General features: G+C 38.5%; 2 protein-coding genes across 3 annotated transcripts; one reads left to right on the top strand and one right to left on the bottom strand.

Moving 5' to 3' along the window:
• Positions 1-93: 93 nt before the first annotated feature.
• On the bottom strand, positions 94-18,095 carry nr1h3 (nuclear receptor subfamily 1, group H, member 3). 2 transcript variants are annotated; one of them, XM_084737216.1, is made up of 11 exons: positions 17,934-18,095; positions 12,039-12,241; positions 9,111-9,193; positions 7,550-7,792; positions 5,233-5,499; positions 4,859-5,064; positions 3,811-3,990; positions 3,322-3,421; positions 2,199-2,312; positions 1,945-2,039; positions 94-1,051 (listed from the first exon to the last, which is right to left on the bottom strand). In XM_084737216.1, the coding sequence occupies exons 3-11, from the start codon at positions 9,151-9,153 to the stop codon at positions 905-907; spliced, it is 1,395 nt and encodes a 464-aa protein (XP_084593342.1). In that variant the 5' UTR covers positions 9,154-9,193; positions 12,039-12,241; positions 17,934-18,095; the 3' UTR covers positions 94-904. The 2 variants fall into 2 exon arrangements, with proteins under 2 accessions (XP_084593342.1, XP_084593423.1); XM_084737297.1 differs by having other exon boundaries at positions 12,034-12,241.
• Positions 18,096-20,776: 2,681 nt separating this feature from the next.
• arl14ep (ADP-ribosylation factor-like 14 effector protein) lies at positions 20,777-26,436 on the top strand. Its single transcript, XM_084723602.1, has 5 exons — positions 20,777-20,975; positions 22,913-23,108; positions 23,224-23,352; positions 25,004-25,044; positions 25,688-26,436. The coding sequence occupies exons 1-5, from the start codon at positions 20,905-20,907 to the stop codon at positions 25,914-25,916; spliced, it is 666 nt and encodes a 221-aa protein (XP_084579728.1). The 5' UTR covers positions 20,777-20,904; the 3' UTR covers positions 25,917-26,436.
• Positions 26,437-27,660: the final 1,224 nt, after the last annotated feature.

Consider the following 27,660-nt stretch of genomic DNA (forward strand, 5'->3'; position numbering starts at 1 on the left):
ATTTCCTGTAAATGAGGGCGCAGTCATCTGCAGAGGTTTACTTTCTTGTGCGTTAGTATGTGATTGTACAATCTTGTGGATACTTTTCATGTGTGCACTCTGTACAGTTTTATTGTGAAAATAAATACACAATTTACATGAAAGTTAATGGGCATCTATAAATGACCAAAAGGGTCCCTTATGCACTTGGAAGAAAACTAACCTAATAGAAATTAAAGAAGCCTCCATTTCCCAGAGGTCTACTTCACATTACTTTACCTGAGCGACTACACCAACCATTCTTATTTCTGCATTTGCCCTCAAAGGAACACAAACTATTTGCTGCCATATCACGATGCACAATACCGACCAGATGGCCTACAATTTTACCCCAACATCAATAAAGTGAACAGCAGACATGCGTCTGTTCATGCTTAACTCTGTATCCATTTCCACCTATTGCACGACTGCAAAAATCACCATTTCAACTGAATGTGCAGCTGTAAATCCTGATGTTTGAGACAGCAACAGCCAAGACCTGCTCAGAAATGTCTGATTATAATTCTTAGATGATGAGTATAGAACTGCACTAGAGATCAACATAACGTTCAACAAATATTAAATCAGAAATAACTGGCTAAAGAGCCTGATGCTGGTATTTAATATCGCCATAATCAGCATCTACACAAACAGAACAACAACAAAACGCTCAAAGAAAACTAAATGTTCATGTGTCTCCTCATGAACACAAAACCATTTTCGCAGTCTGTTTGAGAGCAAATGGCAAAGATGCTCTCCTCCCACCAGGAAAAAAAAAATCTCAATGCTATAACCAATCCCTGGCCAGATGGACAGGAAGGAGTCAGTGTTCCTGCTCGGTGCCATGTCTGTCTAAGGCTTCATCAAGCCACCGTGTGGTTTGCAGTCACTCGTTTACGTCCCAGATTTCAGAGAGCAGCGGGGGAAGCTTCTTGTCCTGAAGACGAAGGGCAAAAACCTGCTCCGAGTGGACGCTACTTAGTGTACGAAGGCTCACCAGCTTCATCAGCATACGGGGAAACATCAAGTGATCCTGAGGAAACCATTGAAACACATTTTAAAAAATAAATCTAACAACCCAGCTCCAAAACAGTTGGGATGCTGTGTAAAATGCAAATAAAAACAGAATGCAGATTAACAAACAAACTGTGTTCGCCAACAACAAGGGTACAAAGTGTTACTGAGCCATGTAGTATATCTTTTTTACAATCATGTGGTGAACATCACCCCATCCTTAATTATAACAATTGAGCCTTTCGAGGATGCCTCTTTTTGTAATTTTCATTATTTTTTTTTTTTAAGCTGGTACAAGGAGTTTTCAACTGGTTATAAAACACTTCAATTTATTACTGATAGTTGTTCTTAATGCCTGCCACTATACTATCACCGGTTAACCTGTTTACCTTTGGGCAAGTTGTGGAATGCTAAAGAAAACATCCCAGTCTTTTGTTGCTTCTGCCCCAACTTGTTTGAAACGCAATGAAGATGTTGAGGTAAAACATTAAATATATCGTCTGTTTTCAATTGAATATATGTCAAAAAGGATTAATAAATGATCACAGTCTGTTTGAATTTGTTTTACAGTGTCCCGACTTTTTTGGGGGGGTGTTGGGGTTGTACTATGAGGACAGAAGGCCTTCTGCCTTACAATCACTTCTGCTGCCTCTCTATGAGAACGATTTAAAATGTTGTAAGTAAAAAAAAAATTAAAACAGGAGTTCAGTGGCTCACATTTTGTAGCTGCATTACAATAAAAACAGTTTGGCCTTTCTCATCTGGGCTTCTGTTTAAGCCGCCCACCAGTCTGAACAACACAATGTAACCTCAGCCCTGACCCAATGTGCTTGTTTTGATGACGACAGCCAGGTTATGCTGACATACTGTCGGTCGTAAGAGAAGGGGTTACATGAACCCATAGGCACTTACATTTGGTCTCTTTATCATGATGTAAGAGCGCAGTGCGTCCACATATGGCTGCTGCAGCCTCTCCACCAGATCATGATCCTGCACATTCGGCCGATCTAAACAACAACACAACAACAACAAAAAAAAAAACTGTCAATCTCTTTTATTACAGATGATCAAACTTGTCCCTTTAAGAATTATCAGCTGCAGCATTAGCTCTACATAATTTTCACACTAGGGATTCACTGCAGGTTGCCTGCTTTATAAATTCTGACCTGCAGAAAAGATGTTGATGGCGATGAGCAGGGCATATTCAGCCTCGTCCAGATGCAGGTCATTCATTCCTTTTGAGAACTCGAAGATGGGGTTAATGAACTCAACCTGGAGCCCTGAGGAGGTGAGAGTTCAGAGAGGAACAAGGAAACAGAAAGTCACTTTAAAGAGGGAAATGTGTTGCAAAAATACACATTGACATTTAGCCCATGTCGTATCTGAATGTGAGTGCTTGTCAGTCACTTCAAGGGCTGTTCTGTGACTTTGTGCTTGACGGGAGTGAATACAACTATTTATTACACTTGATAAACGGTGTCTATAAACTGCAGCCTGGAGAAGATCACTGTGTCATGTGTGAATGTGTGTTCATATGCTTGTGCATGAAATGAAACTCCTCCTCCTTTCGTGCCACCAGACAATACTGTAAATGGGCGTGATGGCACTCCTCAAGTTATCTAGTCTCTCAGTCAAGGTTTAGATATGGACTAATACAAGATGGAAAGCAATCGTTTGACATGACTGATGGATAACATATTTTATTTAAAATGAATTCACTGAGTGGCCTAATTCCAGGCAACAGACCCAAAGTTCAGTGTTACATTTCATATCCTCTACATTTTATATTATCTACAATTTCTTATTTAAGTTAATATTTCCTTATGTTAAGATACTACAGAAAACATTCATTCAATAAACATGTATAAAAAGCACCACACTGATGAATCGAACTTTGCTAGAAGCCAAGAAGGATATGCCAATGGCAAAAAATGAAGCTGAACTGATTTTGTCGCTGTCACTCAGTTACGTAGCATTCAGTTAGGACACAAGGTAGCAGAAGGTGTGTGAAAAGCAACCAATGTTTCTTTTTCTATATAAATTACATATCAAACGTGCCCTTTTGTCACAACTGTACACAGCACTATCAGTTTCATTTATATTTGATGGTGACTGTAGTTGCTGCAATAATTTACATGGATGGGTAAGAAGAAAACAAAACTATTTAAATTAAGAGAAATCATGCAAAACTTGGTTTAGTCTGCTCATATCGTTTGCCAGTCAGCTTAAACAATGCCTAAAATTCATGTCTTCCATAAAGAGTTGACAGGCAGAAGTCAGGAAATGTACCTGCTTTGGCGAAATCCTCTTTATTATAGCTGAAGTCCTTCAGAAATGTAATGCTATCAATAGCAGGATTGTACCGCCGAGATGTCTCAAGCAGCATAATCTGAGGAAGACAAACACATCTTGGTGAGTGGAAAATCAATAAAGAGTGAAACTAAGACAAACTCACATGCAACAGATACTCAAACAAGTTGTTATAATTATGCAGGTCACAATTAAGTTTTCAGAACAACATTGCTGAGGAGTAGAATGTCTACCCTCTGCTAAAAATGCAAAAAAATTAACCTTTGTACCATATTTTGAAATGAATCCATTGTTCTTTCTTCTAAAGTTCCTGCATTTAGTTCACTTATACTGTAACATCTTCAAGAAATGACTGATTTGAACTCACTGATGTATACTTGCAGTAATTTGCACTCAGAGTTTAACAAACATTTCCAAATTAAAGCGACAGCTATAAGTAACAATATCTTGTGATAAATCATGACAAACCTCAATGGTAGACGTCTTCAGCAGAGCAATCTGGTCCTCCCTGGTGAGTTCCAGGAAACCAGGAAGCTGCTTAGCAAAGTCCACAATCTCCTGGACTGACATGATTGCCAGTTCAGTGAAGTGGGCGAACCGCTGCTGACGCACTTCTCGATTCTGCAAGTCCTGACTCTGTGGCCACGGCTGTTGGATGCAGACACAAATGTATGAAGTGATTAGTGGGGAGTAAACATTTCCCTGATGTTTTCAGAGCAGCAGAGAGGAATAGTCTTGGTTAACCTGGACAGGAGAGATGCTCAAATCAAGTATGTTTGAACCAGAAATTGACTACAGATGTTCACACCTCTCAATGTACCTACACACATCAGCAGTCACACAGTAATTGCATTTTATCTCTACAGCAGCTATATTTTCTCCTACAGCTGCCAGCTCCTGGCAGAATGCTGGCCACCCACACTGAATATCTACCCTGAATGCAGCCCCTGTTACTTATTCTTTCAGTGAAGCTCATTTTTATTGTCCCAGTTTATTGGGAAAACAAATTGACTATGTTAACATGCACACTAATTTTCCACTACTATTCCAAATGTAACAACAGCATATTCCATTTCAATATTCCTAATTAGGCCTTACTCTGGATGTAACATTTTTTGATTTAAAAAAATAAACAAAACATGTTATGTGCCAATATTATTCGGGCATTAGCAGCATTCTTTGGACATGTACCGAAATGAGCTTTTTGATGATGTTGGCTGTAGGGGCACCTGGATAGCTTTGTTTAGTATGTATGAAGGCTGTGAGTCCTCTGCAGCGGCTGTGGGTTCGAATCCCACCTGCAGCCTTTTGCTGCATGTCATTCCCCGACACGCTCTCATATTCATTGTTGCATTGACAAACTAGCCAACAACTTAAAACTATTACTGTTTCTTTGGCTGTATCTTTAAAAAGGCTTACTGAATGAAGTCACTGAAGTCACTACATGGTTTATATTACACGAGAGACAGTGGTGGTCAGAAACAACCCAAATGTATCCTCTGACGTGTACACTTACTGTCACTTTCGGTCGGTCAAGGAAAGACCTCTTGTTGCATTGCTTCTGCATGGACACCAGCTTCTCAATCATCTCCTGCTGCTGTGGATCCAGGGCCGCTGCCTCCTGTAGAGGGGTGGGGGTGACCACTGTGGACGAGCGGGCCGACTCCTCTTCGTGCTGCTTCTTCATCTTCTTCAGTCTGATTTGTTCCTCAGAGAGCACACCTACAGGTCGGAGAGGGATGCACATCTTGACTAAAGCTCAATCCCTGAGTAAATAAAATGTTCCATTTTATTCTCACGATTTTCACTCTGGCTGGAATCCCACATGCCAAAATGCCATTGAATCTAACTTTTCTCTATCTCTGATTCATTTGGCACACAGACACTCACACTGCTCCAGCATGCCCGCTTCCCGACACTTGCGCAGGCGGCACTGCTGGCACTTGCGGCGCATGTACATGTCCATTTCACAGCGGCCGTTGTTCTTGCAGGAGTACTGGGCACTTTTAATGACGCTGCGTCGAAAGAAGCCCTTGCAGCCCTCACAGCTCAACACATTGTAATGAAAACCAGAGGCCTTGTCACCACATACGCTGCACACCTCATTGCCAAGCATCTTGGGAGCAGGCCCCTTCTTTCTCTTCACTGGCTGGCCATCTATTCACACAAATAATAAAGAGGGGATAAATCATATTTAGCATTTTCAACAGTATTTGACAAGGAAATTCTCTTAGACAACAACTTGTATACAGAGGGTTATTAGATGTGTGCTGGAGGCTCGGCAATGTCTGCTTGTCTACTCTCATTTGAATTAAGAAAAAATGAGTACTTCTAGGCATCCTATCTAAACAGAGATAAGTCAGAGACAGCTCTGTATGCAAAATATGTCAGCACATACTGTAAGATATACAAAGCAAATTCACTGAGTCACGCACATCCTGTAAAACATCTGGAAGTCCAGACTGTCTGTACATTCAAAGAAAAAACATTTCATTTCTAAACCAAAAAGGGATCTGTGGTTCAAATAGACATACTTCATCAAGTGAGAGTAAATTTGCAAAATAATAAATACACAAAGTTAGCAGTTTATTAGATACACTTGGACAATCTGCTCCAGTTCAACTCAAAACTTTAATTTTGTTGTGTCCGATGTGTTCAGTCAACTGTAGTGAATTTAAGGCTATAACTTTTGATGGACTGCATTGAAGTTTCTTTGTCTCTGTTAATATACCAACAGTTCTTCATAAAAACAAGAATAACTAAAGGGCTAAATGGATGCAGGTACCTAACAAACTAGTACTTCAGTGTCTAACCTTTATATCGATTTCAAAAGCTTATTCTGCAATTAAGATAGAGATTTAAAACTAACTTTTAAACTAAAATAAGGATGCCAACAATTAGCATAGCATGAAACGGTCATGACATGTCTGAGTTTAAGAGGGAATTAGCAAAAAGAAAAAAATACCGGATAGTCTGGACTGTGGAAGTTGTCACAGACATTTAAAAAGAACACACCAGACAAACACACTACTTTATTATATTCCAGACTGGTATATGACAGTGAAGGTGCTATAAAATATACTAAATCACTGTAAACCCAAATACACAATAAACTCTATGTTATGGTCTTCCATATATAATGGGTATTGAAAAAAATAATGAAAAATAAATATTATCATTTACTTTTTGTATAGTTTCCTGATATTGGGTCTGAATTGAGTGTGATCATCCTCAAACATTTATTACAGAAGTTATGTAATTAATTCTGCAAACCAAACAACAAAAAAAATGTCAGTTGTCCCACTAAAACGAGTGCAACAAAACCTCTCTGCTCCTGCTCAGCCTGTCTCTTTGAGTCTGAACCAACTTGACAACAGGGAACTGAAGCTGTTATACTGCGCCAGTTTCCGTTGACAAAAGGTCATTTCACCTTGCAGAACCTGAGAGTTTCTAGTCTACCTCTGCCTCAATCTGCAGCAAGTAACGTTACTTCAGATCCAAACAAACATGTTAAAACACCAAAGTTACACAATAACACAAACAAACTAACTAATTAAGGCAGCAGTGGTCCAGTAGTACCTCTTGTGCTAGATAAAATTACAGTTTTTTGTCAAAGAAGCCTTGGAGTTGAAGAAAGCATACATGGTTGCCTCAGTTCCCCCTCAGAAAAGGCAGTCTCACAGCAGCGAAACATTCTAAATACAGCATACACTTAAAATGGCATTGATTTTTTAGGTGGCTAAAATGTTTTGCTGCTGATCCTGCTGACAGTTGTAAATTGCTTAGCTTCCATGCTGGTACTTTGAGGAAGATATCAATCAAAACATGATCACCACGACTTAACAGTCTTGAAAAGCAGCAAGAACTGCTTTTTTCAACTAGGTTTTCTAATGTTTTTTTTTTTTGTCCCACTCTTTTTTTGTGGACACTTAATGAGACACACAACTATGATATCATATATGCATTTTTACTATCTCAAGTTTTCAGAGGCTTTAAAAGCACTGTACTTCTGCACTTCACTGTATGTTGACCAAGATGCCCGCTCTGACATTTTCATTTTATGCACCGTTTCCCTCAACCATGGCCAATGTTGATGAAAGCAGCAATATTTACAGCAATTGCACACTGATTTTGCTTATAGGTATCTGTAGAAAAACATCAAGGTTGCATACTGCAGCTATTTAAAGTAAATATGCTTCTCGCTCACCTGTGCTGGCAGATGTGTCACCTGCAGCTGGGTCCAGCTTAATGTCGCTCGGCTCTAACGGCAGAGGGCTGCTCATCTCGGTCAGTGAGGGGCCATTATGAGGGGGGACGGTGAAGTCATCTGGGTGGGAGAGGTCGGCCAGCGACAGCAGGCCTTCATGCTTCATTGTGGTGCTTCCACTGCTCTCCTCAACCATGCAGTCCAGCTGCAGCTCAGAGGCCCCGTCAAACACCTTACTCTCATCTGACAGATGACATACAAACACATTTACATTCAAAACAACAACTGTGACAGGTGTCCAAAATAAACATTGTTCAGCAGCTGGTACACAACATTTCCATTCCAAAGTTACATACGCCCCCCCCCAATCTCAAATTTCCTTCTCAGTAGATTTTTCCAGCCATATTTGACATTTAGCTTTCTTTTCCTGTTTGGAATCCTCAGCCAAACAGGCTCTACATTTGGGATTTTTTGAGCCAGCCATCTGAAAATTTGCATTTACCCATTGTACCTGTTGCGTCTGATGCAGAAATTTGGACAATGTTCCCCTGTCAAACATCTCTGCCCAGGAGAGGAAGTAAACTAACCAGTACTACCTATACTACTTTTTCCTTTAACATATTGAATAAATAATATATTATTCTTTCCTCTATAGTCTTAAGTCAATAATGGGTAAAATCATTTTCAGTGTATTTGCCACCTTGTTCGTTTACTGTGTCCATGGAAATGACGAACACAGATATAAAGATAGTGCTTCCTTTCACAGAAAAGCTGTTTATTTTATGATAACTGCATAACTCATAAGCAGGGGTTTCTTCAGGGATGGTGGGAGAAAAAAAATAGCCAGCTCAGGGGTCTGGAGAAAACATTTGGCTGTAAAAGTCCAAATTAGGTATTCTCCTGCACATTCTAATGCTACTATTCCAATATACACACTGATCTTTATTATTGCTTATTTTGTCTACCTGATTTTAAGTACTGAGTTACTGGAAAGGAGAATTAGGCTTCTTGTGCATTTTAGCCACACAGTGTGTAGATAGCTATTCTTATTTTACAGATAATTCATTCATTTGTTGGACATGCCATGAAAACCACTCTGCTTTTATTTTATTTTGAATATCATATTTTAGAAAACAGATCAGGGGCAATACACTGGAAACACAAATACTCTCCCATACTCTCTTTCCTTTTTTCTATAGTTATCCAGATCTGTAAATCATTAAAATCACATTCCATACTTTTCCATACTGTGTAGGAACCTTGTTTTCTGCTGAAGCTGTTCTTTTGTTCGAGACTGTAGAAATCAAAGCAGTCATGTGCCACATACGGATGCTTTTCGGAAAACTGATTTAGCAGACACCCATGCGAAAACTTGATTTTATTCTAAATCAAGATGTTCCTTTTAGGTGGACAAAATAATAGACAATAGAATAAAAAGATCAGGCTGGATAGCTACTCCTCGAGCATACAGCAAGAACACTGTGGACAAACACTGTGGCATAGTAAAACAAGGTGGAAACAGTAAAACATAGTGGAGTAACACAGAAGTGGTTCCTCTTACCATGACCAACATCTGGGATATCAGTCATAGACAGCGTGGACATCTTCTGCACAGCAGCTTGTCATAACGAAATCAACATGTACCTGCACCACAAAAAAAAAATCATATTCAATTGTGATGGCAATTTAACCAAAACAAAGTATAACCAAGAAAATCCCCCTTAAACCTGCTGACACGGTGAAAGACTGCCCATAGTAACCTTATACACATTCAAAACAGGGATGTGGTTAAATTACATCAAGTGTGAGGCAATCATGATCTTACAAAGCATAATCATGCACTCAAGATCTAAAATAAGCCAAGTTTTGGAATCGACTCAGATTCTGTGTGTACAGGAAAGCCAACTGGCCGTAAAAGCAGAAATGAAAGTTTGTCATGTGTCACATATGGACGCATTTCAGGAAACTGATTCAGCAGACACACAATGCATGATTTATGGCTATTCTTAGCTAGCCGGCATAAAGGAACACCCAGTTTAAAAATGTAGGCTTTCTGTAATTTGTTGTGACAAAAGAAAATGATAACTCAAAAAAATAAAGAATAATTAACAATAAACCATCTATTTTTTTTTTTTGTGTGTGTGTGGGGGGGGGGGGGGGTGCATTCATTGTGATAGGACAGCTGAAGCAAGGACAGGAAAGGTAGAGAGAGAATGGGGGTTCATCACGCAGCAAAGGGTCTCAGGCTGGAATCAAACCCACGGCCACTGCAGAGGAATCAGCCTCAGTGCATGGCACGCACACACTCTACCAATTATCTTTCTCCAGAATCACTTGTACCACCTTTAAACACCCATTTCATATCAAATTCATGACTCTCTTACATCAATTCAAAGTCAATCAGCCTTGCCAATAAATCCTCCCTTCGTGAAGGTTATAATGTTCTGTTTTTGTTTAAACTGTTTTAGAGGGGTGATGATTCAAATTTACAGTCATCTCTGTGGTGCAGTTGAACTGTACTGCATTATCCAATGAGGTGCTTCTGATACTTAACATCTTTTATATAAATTAGGTGGACTAAATAACCAGATGGGGATATCGGTTACTGTAAAATACAGAGAATTTAACACCTGACAAATGACCTTATCATATTGATAAAATAAATCCTGCAATATTACCATAAGGCAGTCCTGCTCATTGATTCGGACCATAGACTAGCTAGTTCTTTTGCACTGAGCCTCTTATTTTTACTTTAAATTCATAGCATGGTGAGAGCAGACAGTAAGCTCAGTCAGAGCACTGTGGTATTGGGCTTCAAAATTAAAATTGGCCTCAAAACTGGCTATTTGATTTGGTACCCGGTTCACAGATCCTAATAATCACTGTGACAAGGACAGGACCACCAGTTACACACAATATAATAGTGCACAAGGACTGTGCTAACCTCCATAGTATAACAGATAATGCCATTAGAGATGCACCGATCAACTTTTTATCCCAGTTAAATTCCAATGCCAAAACGTTACTACCCGAGTCGACTGTCTCATGTGACATTACGGCGGGTTCAAACTTTGCCTGTACGTCCAATTCATAGAATTCGGAGAGACAAGGAAAAAAAAAGGTGACTGCTGGACCGAACTGTTTAATTACTAATAATTCATTTGAGTTTCAACATTTTGGCAATGAACTTAAAATTACTTTATCACACATTTATAATTCATAAAAACATCAGATTATGGGATCTGGATCAGTACATGGATCTGTGACATCAGTCAGACATATGATAAGTGAATTATGTCAATATCATCGCCCGCACTCAACTCTAATTGTCACTTATTTTAGCTTACAGTCTTCAAATTATATTAAGAGAGATAGATAGGAGACAATTTCACTATTCATCATGGGACTGGGAATAACAATAGATCAGTTTTCCTATATATATATATAAACGTGTGTAACAATGTGTGTACGCTGTGGATTGACATTGGTTTGTTAACGTTAGTCTATCACTATAAATACTACCTAATTATTAAAGTTGAGCTGCTTGCTAGTAGTCCCATTCTTCTGTTGTGGACCTGTGTGTGTGTGTGTGTGTGTGTGTGTGTGTGTGTGTGTGTGTGTGTGTGTGTGTGTGTGTGTGTGTAAAAACAAAGTTTGTATTATGTAAACGTTTGTGATATTGCTTTTCTCATCACTAAAATATGGGACACAATAACCCAACACTGCTGCAATTTCAAACAACTTAAATGTGACAACTATGGTAATGAGCCCGGCAGTGATTTCTAAAACTTACTGTCCGGTCCCGCCATATAATACAGCACAAAAAATTATCAATAAGATTGCTAAAGACAGTCACAACAAAATGGCAGGTAATCTCAGGTAACTGGAAAGATAGAAGAGAATGAAAGTACAACTCTGATTACATAGGACTGTCTGAAATTACATAACTCAAGTCAGACTATGTTCTCTACAAAATAAAGAGGAAAACCATAATACATGAAGGAGCCACTACAGCAGTGACGGAAGTAATTTTACGCCTCACTGATAAGCTCCTAAATACTATAGTAAACCTGTAAAGTGGTCATTGTCGCAGCAGTACAAGTCAGAAGCTTTCACACAGGAAGTAATAATGAAGGAAACACTTGTTGGTCTAAATATGCCTTGGTGGTTTCTTTTTTGTGATTGTGTTCACTTAATGTTGGCTAATAATATTATACTAAAGTGAGTGAGGTATGACTAATTCTATCTTTACTTTTAAAAGATCCATATCAGCATTAAGCAGAGATTCTAATGGGATTTTTCAGTAATAGTCTATATTTTTTCAATAAAACAACTTAAATGTTTCCACTGAAGCGTTTTGCTCCAAATCACATCAATCTGTGACTAAATAAAAACAAAAAGGAAAGCATTTTAATACAAAGCTCCATTTAACTCAAATTAAAGTGCTGTAGGGACTCTGTGACAGGCATGGTGTTTAGACTGACCTTACCTCTGAAGTTGATGTCTTATTTATCGCCTATCCATCTTCCCCATGCGAGTCCACAACCTCAGTCTGTCGATATTCCAGCGTTGATGGAGGACTTGCTTGCCTGAGGAGTCTTGAGGATGCCAAAACCCCTGTGGCTTATTGGGCGGAAGTTTAATGACTCAATATCTTGAAGAGAGTGTGTAGGAAAGAAGACGAGTCCCTTTCTACAATGCCCAATGGGAGACAGGAGTGAAAACAGATAGAGAGACAGAGGGGGAGGGAGGAGGGAGGGAGGAGGAGGGAGTTGGGAGGGTGAAAGAGGGAACACAAGAGGTTACTATTGGTCATGTGCATGGCTCTTAAATCCCCACAGGGCTGTAGTGCTCCAGCCTTTTCCTCTTTGAGTATTTAAGCAGCCAATTTTACTCAAAGTGTCAGACACCTAAGGATGATCCCCTCTTTTCTCCAGTTCTTTTAAAATATATCCAGCCTTGTCACCCACTGTCTGAGATCCCAAAGGCTTTTACGACTTTAAGACAAAAGAAAATTCACAAAAACAATATTACATCTGGCTTGAATGCCTCAAAATTTTAACTGAAAGAGAAACCTGAGGGGGTACTGAGATTCAGAGCACTCTAATACTCACATATTGAGAAACCGCGAATCAATATGTCAAATACCATCTCAGCATGGCAGATCGTAGGTCTATACTTGTGTGATTTTTGTTATAACAAGTTCTAACATCTGTTTTACAGACAATAGGTCTGTTAATCATAAAGGTATCAGCTTTTATTGGGTGAATTCACATTCTTCATTCTGGTTGTAAAACCGTTCTACTCTGTCTGTGTGAACTTATGTCATCCCCACCCCCAGTGACTCTGTTCAAGTCCAATGTCCCCTGCATCTTATCAGCCAGCCACCTTTGTCCATGTGCATGTTTTCATAGACTCGTGGAAATTAAATGAATGCACCAACAAAATCAATAAAGCACCGAATAAAAGCCAAATTGTTTTGTCCACAATGGTTTAGTAGTTTAAAACTTTACAAAACTGTTTATAACTCACAAAGTCACTATCATAACTTGGAATCTAGCTTAAAAGATGGGACCATGTCTTATCTTGCATGTCAACAAGTCAAAGGGATAGTACTTACATACGTACGTATATATTTGAAGTGGGGTTATATGAGGTACTTATCAATGGTGAGTGTATTACCTACAATAGATGAAGGTTGACAGGCCCCCAGTTTGGAGAAGAAGCAGGAGTAATGGTGTAGGACGCTAAGCAATGTACTGCTGTGGACAGGCACACAGGGTCTTTATTTTAAATTCATTTCACAACTTAACCTTGCCATCAGACAACCTTCTCTGATGAAAAACCACATTTTTTTTGCCTTTATTACATGGGACAGGTGAAGAGCAGACAGGAAACGGGGTGAAGAGAGGGGGGACGACACGCAGCAAAGGGCCAAAGGCAGGAGTCAAAGCAGTGGTGGCTGCAGAGGTCCTAACAGCCTCCCTACATGGGGCAGACACTCTACAAACTGAGCTACAGGGCCAAACCAAACCACAATTTTTGGAGCCAAATATTGTTCTATCTCACTCAAGCAGACTCCATTTGCAAAACCAGCTATTTTATCACACGGACCATGGGAGTTGATGGTCTATCACTGTATTAATCTGTTTATTTTTTTGTGTTATTGAAGACTTTGGTGAATCCCAACAAACACAACACAAAACACAACACAAAAGTCACATAATAACACAAACAAACTAACTAATCAAAGCAGCAGGAGACCAGCGACTCCTGTTTTCTGCAAGGTAAAATTACAGATTTCCCCAGTTGAAATTGGGTAAGTGAGAGAGAGCACTATTGAGTTGAGGTAACTTTGGTGTGCAGTGAGAAAAGGGTGTCTGGTGGCAAGCTAAATCTCAAAATATAGCGTACATTTTAACTGAAACAGATTTTTTGAAATCAGCTTTTTCTTAAGTGGCTAAAACACTTTTTTTCTGCTGAGTCCACTGCTTCTCCAGACTGGGGTTGCTGCGACTGCCATATATTAGATAATAGACATAGATAATACACATAAACATAATACACTGACTGCCTATAAGTACCTCATTCAACCCCACTTCAAATAATCCAATCGAAATATCACTTTAATCCCCGGATTGCTTCATGACAAACAATCCAACAACATTAGACAAGACAATATCTTGGCAAAACCCCAAATAAGACTGTTTATGAGACAAGCAAGTGTAAATACAACTACCAACTTCAGATTATTTGGCAACTAGGTCTGAAATAATCACTTGATTGAAAAATCTGCCAATTGATAGCAAATAAATTTGCAACAATCTAGATAGCTGATTATTCATTTCATCATCTTCAAAGCAGAAACACTAAAATTATACTGGTTCAAGCTCCTCAAATGAGGATATTTGTTGGTTTTCTTCATCTTCTATGATAGTTAACTGAACATATTTGGGTTCTGAACTACTGATCAGAAAACATAAGCTATTATACGACGTAAACTTAGACGTTAGAAAATTATAATGTACATTTTTTACAATTTTCCGACATGTTATAAACGAAACAATGAATTGATCAATCGAGAACGTTCGGATAATGAAAATAATTTTTAAGTTGCCAAGTTGGTGGCTACAGTGCAATCGTGAGAAAGCTGTGTTTATAAATGCCTTCAAATCAGTAAACCATACATCAGCTTACAAATACAGTCAGCATGACTGAGTGGGAAATGTTCTTTTCTCAAAGTCTCAGAGTACCAACGGATGTAAGCCTCTCCGGTGAAGCAAAAACGGAGTCTCATACTCAGCAACAACGTGGTGTGAAAGCAAAGAGTCAGTGCTTTCAGTAGTCAAAGGCTCCAAAATTAATCTATGTTCCCACCAGCACTCTGATGGAAGAATAAGAAGAAGTACAGTCAGTGCTTCCAACGCCTTGCAGACCCACCCAGATGTTTTCACTTCTTCTCACTGGAGACTTCTGCTCAGGTTAACACTGGGTGGAGCTGTGCCAGGAATTATGCGAGGTCACCAAACTAATAAAAATGATAAAGATGTAAGTCATCGCACACTAACAGCAGGTGCAACAGATGTCAAGCTTGTACACGACCACACAGAGGAATAATTACGCAAAATAAATGAAACCACCTGTGTGACTGGACCAGAGATGTTTAGGGACTACTGTTGCAACCAAAGATTATTTTCTTTATCAATTAATCTGCCAATTATTTTCACAATTAGTCAATTACTCGTTTGGTCCGTTGAAAAAAAAAAAAAAAAAAAAGGTCATCATGATTTGTCAGGTCCAGGGATATCAAACTCAATTTTATCCCAGGAGACATCAGCATGATCAAAGGGCCAGTTGTAAATGTAGGACTATATAAATGTATCTATCTAGTATCATATTACATAACTGCCGCTGCCTTTGCATATGTTTGCAAAATCTGGGTGCTAGATCCTTGCTTGTGTTGTATCAGCTCTCAGATGTATGTCACTTTGGATAAAAGCGTCTGCTAAATGAAACTGTAAGATTGTAAGCATTCTGGGACATACAGTTTATGAACACTGCACTTTAGGAACACAGCATTGAAACATAGTGTGCAAATAATATTCTTCGCAAGTTCTTAAGGGCCAAAAAAAAAAAAAAAAAAGAGGTGCCAGACCAGATTCGGCCCCAAGGCCTTGAATTTGACAAGTGGTCCAAAGTGATGTCTTCAAATTGTATCTTTTGTCCAACCAATGGTATTACCCAAAGATTTACCATCATAAGACAAAGAAAAGCAGCAAATCCTCACATTTAAGAAGCTGGGAGCCACAAATGTTTGACATTTTTGCTTAAAAAAAAAGAAAAAAAGACTGAAACCGTTAACGGATTGTCAAAATAGGTGCACAGCTAAATTTCTTCCCATCGGCTGATCATTTAATCAACTAACTCTTTCGGCTCTATTTGGCGTTTTCAGTTACAATCTTTAGCAAAATGTGGCCCAGGTGTCATGGGGCCCTCAAGGCCACAAATCTTGTAAATACCAAAAATTAAGAATCTGGCAAAGACAGTCAATTTGTTTACCATTAAATTCTTTATCAGACCTTTTATTTTCAAAGGGGTAGGTGCTGGGTTCACTGGTAACCAATGAACTGTATATTTTAATATTAAACTGTAACTGTAACAAAAAATTAGCCCAAAATTTATCACACGGCAATTCAGAAAGGGTGGCCAATAGGAGAAGTGCCCTAAACAGAACACTTTTGACCATTCCATTGTTAGAGATTTGGCCATTATTAGGATCCTATAACATTTGTGTCTGGCCAATGGCAGCCTGATCTATTTCTCATGTGGTCCCTCGTGAAAAATAATTGTCCATCCCTGCTTTAGACATACACACACAGATTTGTGTTGCTATATTTGTGGGGACTCATTATTGAAAATATGTATTCCCCAGGCCAGGGGTCAGCAACCCATGACACCACATGCAGCTCTTTTGCCCCTCTCCAGTGGCTGCCCGTGGCTTTGACAAAAAATTATATGGAAATGAAAGTCATAGTCATAACCCTATATGAGCTCATTGCCTTTTCCTCTAAATTTTGCCTGTGGATAGTCTTGGGTCTTGCCAAAATGGCTGTGGATGCCAAATTCAAAAAAAGAAATGTCTAGGGATGCAACTAACAATTACTTTCAATAGCAATTATTTTCTCAATCGATCGATTAGTTGGTTTGTCAATTAAATGTCATAGAATGGGGTAAAGTGTTGATCAGTCAAATATGACCTCCTCAAATGTCTTGTTTTGTCCACAGATATATTCAGTTTACTGTCAAAGAGAAGTAAAGAAACCAGAAGATATTCGCATTTGAAAGGCTGAAATCAGTGAATTTGGACAGTTTTGATTCAAATATGACTTGACATGATTAAGCGCTTATCAAAAGGGTTAGCCATTCATTTGCTTGGCGATTAACTATCTATTAACTGATTGATCACTGCAGCTCTAGAAAATTCTGCAAGGATAATACAAAATTTAATAGTTGCTCTAGACAGACACCCCCTGCTTTTTTCTTTTGGCCAACTCTTGGTGGTATAAGTTGCTGACTCTTTCCCTTGCGTCTTACCCTAACCCTATTAAATGCCCAACATTAACCCTTACCTTAATCCAAACCTAATTCTAACACCAAAACCCCAACTCTATAGGGTGCACAAAGGTGCTTGAACCCCACAAGTACAGGGGGGTCCCGGTTTGTGGATCACAACCACCCTCAGCACACACGCGGGCGCGCGCGCACACACACGCGCACACACCATACAACCAGGCATATTAAACCAGAAGAAGCAAACCAAACTGTCACAGCTTGGCAGTCTTTGTCAAGCTAAATCGGCTAATTTGCAGTTAGCCTCGGTCTTTAGTTTGTTAGTTGTCAACTGTCAGTTGGTGTTAGCAGAGCTGACGTTGTTTCGCAACCCTGTTATGTAAACAACTGAAAGAGCAAGTGCCGACGAAAAACACATTTGACAAGTTTTGTGTTGACACTGTTGTGTCGCGGTTGTTTCGACTACATACTTGCTGCTAACATTAGCCAAGTTAGTAAGTTAATCAGCCTGCTAGTTAGTTAACTCCTGTGAAAACAAACAAGCTAGCCACAAGTTCGGCTAGTAAACACAAGCTAACGTTAACAATATGGGTACGTACGAACCGTTAACTCACTACACTGATAATAAAAGAATTACAACAAGATGTGTATGTAAGATTAGCTTCACAGTCAATCCAAACAAGGCCAATATCGTTAGCCTAACACCCCCGCACTCGAAAGGAACTCCCTTTTAACAACTTCAACTTAGCTAGCTAGGCTAACTTCACACTGCAGACACCATAAACATGACAGAAGGAAAAACTGCTTGACTTGCCAGAGACTTCAAGAGTTTGCGACTACTTCTTAGTTGGGGTCGGTTACTTCGTCCGTTCGTGGCTGCTGACAGCGGCTTTGACAACCGAAGCTAGCATGTTAGCTCGCTAGCCAGCGTCGTCCTATCATGTGATTGAGCGTCCCCGGGTAGCTGCTCAGGCTGCGGCTGGCTGGCGCAGCAGGAGACGCATTTCATCAGGCAGAGTCGCAGGAGATTTCAGCCCAGAGTTTAGACTTACAGGCAACCTGCGCGTGTAAACGTACCCAAATCATAATGTTCAGGTAGAAGCAGAAAAAAACGTTGGGCTCCAGAGGTAAATGACATGACATAAAACTAGTACCAGACAGATATATTCGTTGGTTGATATTACCGTCCCGATATTGACCTACAAAATATATGTATGTTGTCTGATATGCGCTGATATAAAACTGTTTTTTTACACAACAAAATGCAAATTTATTTATTTCATTTTTATAGACAGCCATATGTGTATATTTGATCCCTGTTTCTTAATTCTTTTTTAATTTTAATTTGTTTGGAATATTGGATAATTTATCAATACCATCTCTTACAGAAAGAAGTACACATTCACACATGAAAAAGCACATGTGAAATATATGGAGCTTGTGTAGTTTTAGAGGATTTTCATGGTGTAATGTGTATCTTCCCATGTGAAAAATTGGAATATACATTTTGACAGTTTTGGTTAGCTTACAAGTTACTTTACAAATAAATGAACATACAAAGATATATGTATATATATGATATATGTTTTGTTCTTAATTAAACTACCCAAAAGTTTATACAAGCAGAGCTGAAATGATTAGTCAATTGATAAATTAGTCAACTGACAAAAAAATTAATTGGCAACTATTTTAATAATCATCATTTTTCATGTAAAAACACTGCATGATTCCAGCTTCTCAAATGTGATTTGCTGCTTTTCCTGTTGATTAGTTTAATAATTTCAATACATTTTAATCATTTTGAGATTTGTACCATTGGTTGCCTAAAACAAACATTGTGAAGGCATCACTTTAGACTCTGAGAACTCATGACAGCATTTCTCACAATTTTCAGATTATGGATAAAATAATCAGCAGTTTAATCCATCATGTAAATAATTAGTAGCTGCATTCTAGAGCAAAATAGTTCAAAATAAGCTCCTCTTAGCCATCTCCAAGTGAAATCCTGATTTAACATTAATGCGTGAGTAATAATAATCTAATGATACAATGCACAGGCCTAATAGTATAATTATTAAACAAAAAAAATGTATTAAAATATATTAGATTAGATTTTAGTTGATGTTGTAATTCATTGGTGTGACTTCCCAAACAAATTTTCTGTGAGTCAAATTGCCCAAAACCAGCTGACACTCAGTGAACCTGAGGCCTGGGGTCGTTGCTTGCTTTGCCAATTTGGTTGTTCAGTCCACTGAGTAAATTAATAATAAATTATATGCAATAATAAATAAATGCTTTATAGTCAGTGTCCAAGGCTTTTAAATTAGACATTGATAAAATTAACATTTTAAACAGAAACTTTACAGAAAGAGGATTATATGACTTTTAGTGTCCCTTACAAGTCAAATTCAGGGCATAAAGTCAGGGGGTGAAAACCCTTAGGCTGAGAATACCCAAAAGATTAAATATGATAAAAATAGTTTTTTTAAAAAGTGTTTATTTGCTGAGATTATCTTGTTGAAAAAAGAAAAACATTTTACAGCCCTTTTTAGCTACACATCTTTTTTCTTAATTTATCAAAAAGCCAGTACTAAAAATACCATGGAGGGGTTAGCCTAAAAAACAACAACAACAAAAATCTTCCTATTTCATCTATGTGAAATATCTCACACTGCTTTCTACTGGTAAATGACTGGGCATGTCATGGTCCTACTGACAGTATATTGAAGTATTATCAGCAAAATGCACTAAAACAAAGTAAGAGTTATAAAACAAAGACTGGCTCCTGTTAGCATTCTTATATAATATATTCTTATATAATATATCTTAATATAATATAATAGATCTTAATATTCTTATATATCACTGGATTACTATTGCCATGCTTTGGGTCATTAATCTATGTCAGCATATCGGTCATATAAATGGATATAATATTTTGTATGTAAATGACTAGTGACTGCAGCTGTGAAATAAATGTAGTAAAAAGCAGAGTTTCCACTGAGATGTAGCTTCATATGAATGAAACAAATGGTAATACTCGAAGTACAAGTGCATTAAAATATTACTACTGTATCCCAGCACAGAGTAAATACCTCTCCATGCCAACAGTCCCCCTTCTTGTTTTGATTTGAAGAAAAAAGTAGCAGTTTGTACATTGTACAACATTTAGAGAAAAGTTTTACATGTGGGTCTTCTTAGATTTCAACAACAACAACAACAACAACAACAACAAAAATAATAATAATAATCACCTATATCTATGGAAGGGTTTTAGAAACAGGCATGAGGGAGAAATATTTGTTTTGTTTTTTTTAATTTATCTTATTCTTTGCATTTTGAGAATAAAGTCAAACTTTCAGTATTAGTGCCAGGCATAGGAAAAAGTAGATCAGAGGAAGCCTAATCATCATCTTCACCCCTTTTTTTCTTATGTCTGGATCTAATACTAAAAACTTAGACTTTATTCTCGAAATCTGGAATCAACGTGCACAGTATAATGTTCTTAGCTCTGGTATAGACCTATAAAGCAGTTGTTGACTCTCCTTTTCTCTGACAATGAGGAAAAGGTTATCTACAGTATGTTCTGCTTGTTATGTGAACCGCCGCTAGAGGGCAGACTCGTCCAAGGCAAAACAGGAAGTTGAAGCGGATATACATTTTTAATATCGCCGAAGAAGAAGTTGAAGGGAAAACAATCACAAACCGCTAGTGTCGGATCTTTTCTCTGCACATTTTAAGCACAATTTTCTGCATTATCGCATAGTTTCGACAAAAAGGACACAATGCCCGTTTTTTGTGCGGCGACAGGGTGCAACAACAAGTTTGTCAAAGGGTCGGAAATCAGATTTTACAGGTAAGTTTTCACCGGTTAACTGGAGAGGGAGTTTGATGTACAGCCGATCTTTCATCATTTTGCATAGGAGCTTTAACGGAAATTTCAAAGCGACATGAAAAACTTTGCTTTTAAATTGAATAGGTTAGCTTATGTTTTTATTAATGATATCTCCTCGTGGTCACAGTACGTTTTAAATAACGTTAAACGTTTTTAACGAACGCCTCCTGGTACCATGGTGCATCTGTGCTAACGTAAACGGTTGTCCTCGTAGTTAAAATAACGTTAACGCTAAATGATCAACAATTAAAGGTGTGCAATGACCTCGTGTTGCATCTTTTCTGGTATTAGTGTGCGTTTTTTTTTTTTTTTTTTTTTTTTTGCTGAAGTTGTTCCCTCTCCCACACTGTGATGAGGAAGTCCTAAACTGGACTAAACCATAAACCATATCCGAGGTTGAAAAATAAGCTAGCACACTGAAATACTTAACCACACAAACCTCAAACATTTCTCTTTTAAAGTGCAGTTTCTCGTCTGACCATTTTTTTTTTCTAATTTGGTCCTAAATGCACAACACAGCACGTTGCCTATCCAAATATTTAGCAGCACACAGTTTTACCTGCAGCTTAATTTGCACACCTTTATCTTAAAACTCCCACTCTGTCTAATTGCACACTCCTTTAATTTTATCATATTGTAATATTTTTATATTCTAGTATAGTGTGTTCTTGTATATATTACTATCGTGTGTATTCTATAGATATGTATTTAATGATATTTATACAGTATGCTAAAGATTTGTCTTATCTTTATTGAGCTTTTTAAATTAATTTCATTACTTGTTGCTTTTATATTTCTGTCCATCCATGTATTATGGCTGGGCAATGTATTAACATTATATTAATACTGTGTTATGAAAATAGGTATTGGACTGTTATATGCATTATATTTCTGAACTTACCAGACTGTTCTAGCTGTTCTATTATTTGCCTTTACCCACTTAGTCTTTGTATCCACCCTTAAGGATGATTATTTATCTAAAATCACATTGTGTAAATATTTTGTGACAGCACAATAAATGTTAATTGTTTTCACAAAATACACTTTTCATAAAAACACGATAATGCATCCTAAAGATTGTCCATTGCAGCTCTTTCCACTGCTGCATTTAGTGAAATATAATTATCCTAAACTAACCTGATAATGTGAACAAGCAGCATCAACATCAGCTTTATGTTATTTCATGGTTGGTTATAAAGAGTTGCCAAGCAGTAAAGGTCATCTTTATAGTTATATATAAAATTATACTTAGTACAAAGTACAGTGAGATTTAGTCTCTGCATTTAACTGGTCCATATTAGGAGCAGTGGTAGGAAACCACACCGCAAACATGCAAACTGCACACTGAAAGGCCCTCTTGACCTTCTTCCAGTGAGGCAACAGTGCTAAACACCATGCTGTAGTGATGAGCAGAAAATAATATTGTCAATAATAATCAACAAACATAATAATTAAAGATAATAAAAAATACTCCTAAAATTAGTGTGAGTACACAACAAACCAAACAGCATACTAAGCCCTTCAACATGTGGGATGCAGAGAACTTATTATGACTTGATAAAAATGTTACTGCATCAGATTTTGTTCTCTGGTTGATGCTTCAGACGGTTACATATGTTCACTTGAATATTTCCAAAATACAGAAAAGACATAATTTAGAGGTTTGGGAAGCATCTTGGTGTGGTGTTAAGACAAATAATAAATATTCTTTATGAATTTGACAAAGCACGCATTCCCTTTGTATAACTGTCCACAGTGTTTAGGCTTTAGTTGTTATTGTCTACTTTGACAGACAGATTACCATCAGGTTGGTAGTCATTATCTTAACAGGTCTCACGATTGAACTCATCATCCGGCAGCCTGGTCCTAAACCGTCTCCTCCCTCTCCTGTGTTTCAGGTTTCCACTCAGCAAGCCTCAACTTGCCAGCAAATGGGTGCACAGCCTGGGGATGAAAAACTTCATCCCGACAGCCAATACCTGCCTCTGCTCAGAGCATTTCCGGACCGACTGCTTCAGGGACTACAACGGCAAACAGTTTCTGAGGGAGGATGCAGTACCCACCATATTCACTCATGGGCAGGATTCATCAAAGGTGTGGTTTCACTAAATTAAATATTATTCTTCTTGAACAGTTTGTTTTCAGTCCAAACCAGTCATCCTGTTTTACCTTTATATAAAGTGAATAAGTAACTGTGAAAATTCCACAGATTGAACTTCGTAAAAGAGGCGTGATACCAAAGGAGACAAATGTTGCAAATCAAATGGGAACACAAGCAGACAGAGACAGAGCAAGAGAGGCCAATCTACGCAGAGAAAGACAAAGAGGAGGAATGAGGGTGAGTTTTCTGTAACTGCTGTCTGTACTGTGGTAAGATAATGTGGTGGTGTATACATTAAAGACAGTTGTTTTTTGAGGGATACCTTTAAGTTTTAAGTGGTAAGTTAGGCTAAAACCTGCAAAAAATACCTTAAATTCTTAATTTCTCTCAGTACCATGATTGTCACACAAGCGCAACAAATGGAGGCTGAAAAACGGCCTGTGCCACAATCACGATTTCATGCTTCTGTCAAGGTGTTGTTATACTTTACATGTCCACAAGATGTGAGGATCCACTAGGGTCCATGCAGCGTAAATTTTGTCATTAGGACAATGTTTGGACTCTGTGCAGACACCCGCTTGCCCCCATTTTGTTATGATGGCTACTATAGAAGCCCATCTATTGCATATATTTGAAATGGAGAGAAGAACAGAATAGAATAGGCATCTGTGGTGTCCACAGTTGTGTGTGTCCCTTTGGGAGTATAATCCAGCTCTTACTGCTGCTACGTTTACTTCTAACAGTAATAATAGTGATGGTAGTTAATAGTGATAATATCAGTTCAGAAGGTTTTTTCTTACAATCTTAAAAAGTTCTGTTAAGTCTATTGTATGTTAATCTGCCTAATTAACGTCTGCAGAGCAGAATCGAAAATTATATTATTGTAACAAAAACTAGACTAGACTAGAAGCTACACTGGTACACCATCAAAATAAAGTCAAAAGGACAACCGATACTGGAGACTCACTAACTTTGTAGAGTTCTCATTAGAGGCCCAGTGGGGAGCCACATTGTAGCATAATTAGAAGAGTAACAAGCACAACCTGATGTCCCAGATGAAAAAATTAAAATTCCCTGTGAATTCAGTAGCACCGGTCACTCAGTGACTTTCACCTTGATCCTTCTGGCTTAAAACAGTCAAACTTAGGGGATTTTTTTTTGATAGAAAGACAATTAATTAATTAAGCTGTTAATAATACCTTTAATGTATTAATGCTTGTTAATGGTTACACTTTGCTTAACCTAGCCATCTAAAAAACATCATGCTCAAGCTGTGAAACAAATACCCCCCCCCCCCCCCCCCCCCCAAAGGAAGGAATACATAGCCCACAATATGACACAGTTATGCAATACATCTATCCCTGAGCGTCATGACTGTTGGCCAGTATCGGATTGGCTCATCCCTATTGGTTAGATAGCAGAAGCAGTTTGAAGACAGCACTTTGGGTTCTGGGAAATTGATAAATATTTCTTAGCATAAACAATAATTTGATTAATCATGAAAATACTCAGCAGATTAATCAATAATCTACAGTAAAATACTCACGAGCATCTACTGGTTAAATCAAATCATTTGAAACAAAGCCGTCTCTGTGCTTCCTTAAGAGCAGTAAACCAGGGGTGCCACTGTAGCTCATTTGATAGAGCATGCGCCCCATGGACTGGGGCTATTAGTCCTTTGCAGCAGCTGCCGGTTTGACTCCCACATGCGTCCCTTTGCTGCATGTTGTCCCCTCTTTCTCTCTACCCTCTTTCCTGTCTGCTCTTCAGCTGTCTCTGCAAAAAGCCCCCGAAAAGATGTCTTCTTATGATCAACTTTAGCAATTGTATAAACTACTATGTGGATTATTTACTTTTGCATAAAATGTACATATTTATTTTGTCACAGGGTGGACGAGGAAGCCGTGGAGGAAAACAAATGTCTGACAGGTGAGACAGTGTGTGGGTGTTTCTTCATTCTCACAGCAGCTCTACTGAATTGTACAATAGAAGCATGTCTGTGCATTTTTCACCTCTTTATCTCTGCTCTTCAGTGAAGTGATTGAGTGTCCTTTAAAACACTGAGCTCTTTTCATGTAGCCCATCCCAGATAAACTCGCTACCATTTCTGAATACTGCTGCCCAAGAGACCATAAATTGCAGCACAGTTTATGACAGAACAACAGCTGGAATACATTAAACATCCCAGTCTGAGTCTGAATTTTCAGAGGTTTTCTTTTCCCTCAGGCACCGCGTTGGTAAATGAAATTAATTAGATCTGAATGTGGATTTGATCATTGTCTCATAATGATGTGAAAGACAAAACTGTCCCCAGGTTTTCACCCCTAAGTGAATGTTTCATAATATTAATTGTCATTGCCACACTGGTGTACGCTTGGCCATTAAAGATGTAAATTTATGCAGACTTTATATTCAGCTGTGATCATTTTATTCTGTCAGATATAAATAAAACTGAAACGGTAATTAAAGAAAACACTGAGGGTGAAGGACGCTTCAAGAAAACTCAATGAATTTGTTGCATGAGAGTGAAGAAGTCAGTCGTTAACGTCGTTCTTTCATCCCGTGCACGCAGACAGAGCATCGCAGCTAAGAGCAGAGTGTATGACAGCAAAGGCCGACTGCTCTCCAACAGCAAGGACATGTGTGACTGTCTGGACGTGGACTGTATGGGCTGCTTCTACCCCTGCCCCGAATGCGGCTCACGCAAGTGTGGAGTCGAGTGCCGCTGCGACAGGAAGTGGCTTTACGAGCAGGTGGAGGTAGAGGGTGGAGAAATCATCCGGAACAAGTTTGCTGTTTAGTTAACAATGACTCATTTAGGCTGTAAATGCTCAACTTTGGAATCAGGGGAATGAAAATGTGCTCTTTCCCTGAACTCCACTGCAGAGTCCATCTGATGGAACATTCAAGACTGTTTGTTTTTTCTGAAGGAATCCTCAACAGTGTTGTCTGATATCAATCAGGTTTCGCAAAGCTTCTGCAGATGGTAGAAGATTATGCAGAACAATTTAAGTATTCTGCTGAATGTCTGATGTGCATTTTGTTGCTCTTAAAAATGTTACTCGTTTCCTTTTTAATGTTTTTTTTTATTTGTTCACATCGGGCACTGCAGTAAAAACCATGCTTACGTGCCATTCAGTTTTAATAAACTCTTTTCTTTAATGTCTGCAATGTTGATGTGCTGTTACATCTGCAGAGGTGGGAATAACTTCACCTGATGTTTTCATGTCCAGCTGTCTAAAGTGAAATCCCAAATCCCAGTTTGTCACAATGAGCTGCTAAAAGGCAAAACTCAGCACTTTCATGTGGATGGCTGATCACTGGTGATGGTAAATCTAGCCATAAATTCCTTGCGGTGTGCCGTATTGACCAAGAAAGCTGATTCTCCTGCTCAGAGCTGTGCCAGCAGTGCCTACAGGTACCAGGAAGCATTGTGCACAAGCTTCACCACCATAACTTTTACTTGTTGGCCAGAACATAGTGTTGGGTGACAAAAACCACTGACATATTATGTGTAGACGTGCCTTGACCACTTCGGCTTGTTGCTGAATTACGTCAAAGTCGCTGCCATGTTGGAAAGGTCAAGACTGTGTGGAGTAAATTTTCTTACTCCTACTAGATCAGTTGAGAAATAAATGTTATCGAGCTTTTTAATCCAAAAAACTGCAGCTTCCATGTTTCCGTGTGTTTGTTCACAGGTCAGTCTTGACCTAACAAAAATGGCAGCGACATTGCCATCACAGTGCCTGTGTATGTATCATCAAGCACGCCGCCTGGCAACCCAGAGATGCAGACTAGAAATCCAAGCTGAAATGGCCTGCAGTTTCCTTCAAACCAATGACATCACAGTGACATCAGTGGATGCAGACAGAACAGATTTTGCAGCAGGAGAGCTCAGCTTTCTTTGGCAAACACTGAAATTTATTGCTTCAAGTGACTGCAATTCCCATCAACACTGACTCCACATAAAAAGTGCCTAATTTTCCCTTTAATTGCGTGTTGTTCAGTGTACTTTAAGACATTTTCTGCTTGAAGTATTTACAGAAGGGAAGAAGAAGTAAGGAATCATATTAGATCTGAAACAGACAACTGGCATCAGGAGGAAAAATTTAAGAGTTACAGAGATTAAGGATGTCACCGAACTATGTAACCTGTAGTGCATTTGGTTTGATGACGAATGACAGAATGATGTATGTGTACACACTGTATAGTTTTGTTTAAAATAAAAACAACTTTGACCAAAATGTTCAAGAAAACCTTTTAGTATTTCTAAGTAATAAATGACAATTTGGAGTCATTATAAGGAGTATTTTTCTTTTAGAAACTGAATGCAAAACTGAAAGATTTATCAAATCCCTGACAATGTTTTATAGTAAAAGGAGAAAAATATTTTAGTCCTTGTCGTGTTCAAGCTTCAAAACATCTCCTCATGTACGACTTCTCTTGTGATATCTACACTCAAACATCTTCAGGGACTGTTCATCGCAGTCAGATCTGATAATCTGGAAAACTGAGAAATAACAGTTCATCTAACAGAAACATACC

The sequence above is a fragment of the Lutjanus erythropterus genome, chromosome 1, assembly GCF_056507025.1.
Source record: "Lutjanus erythropterus isolate fLutEry1 chromosome 1, fLutEry1.hap2, whole genome shotgun sequence".
Lineage (NCBI taxonomy): Eukaryota > Metazoa > Chordata > Actinopteri > Lutjaniformes > Lutjanidae > Lutjanus > Lutjanus erythropterus.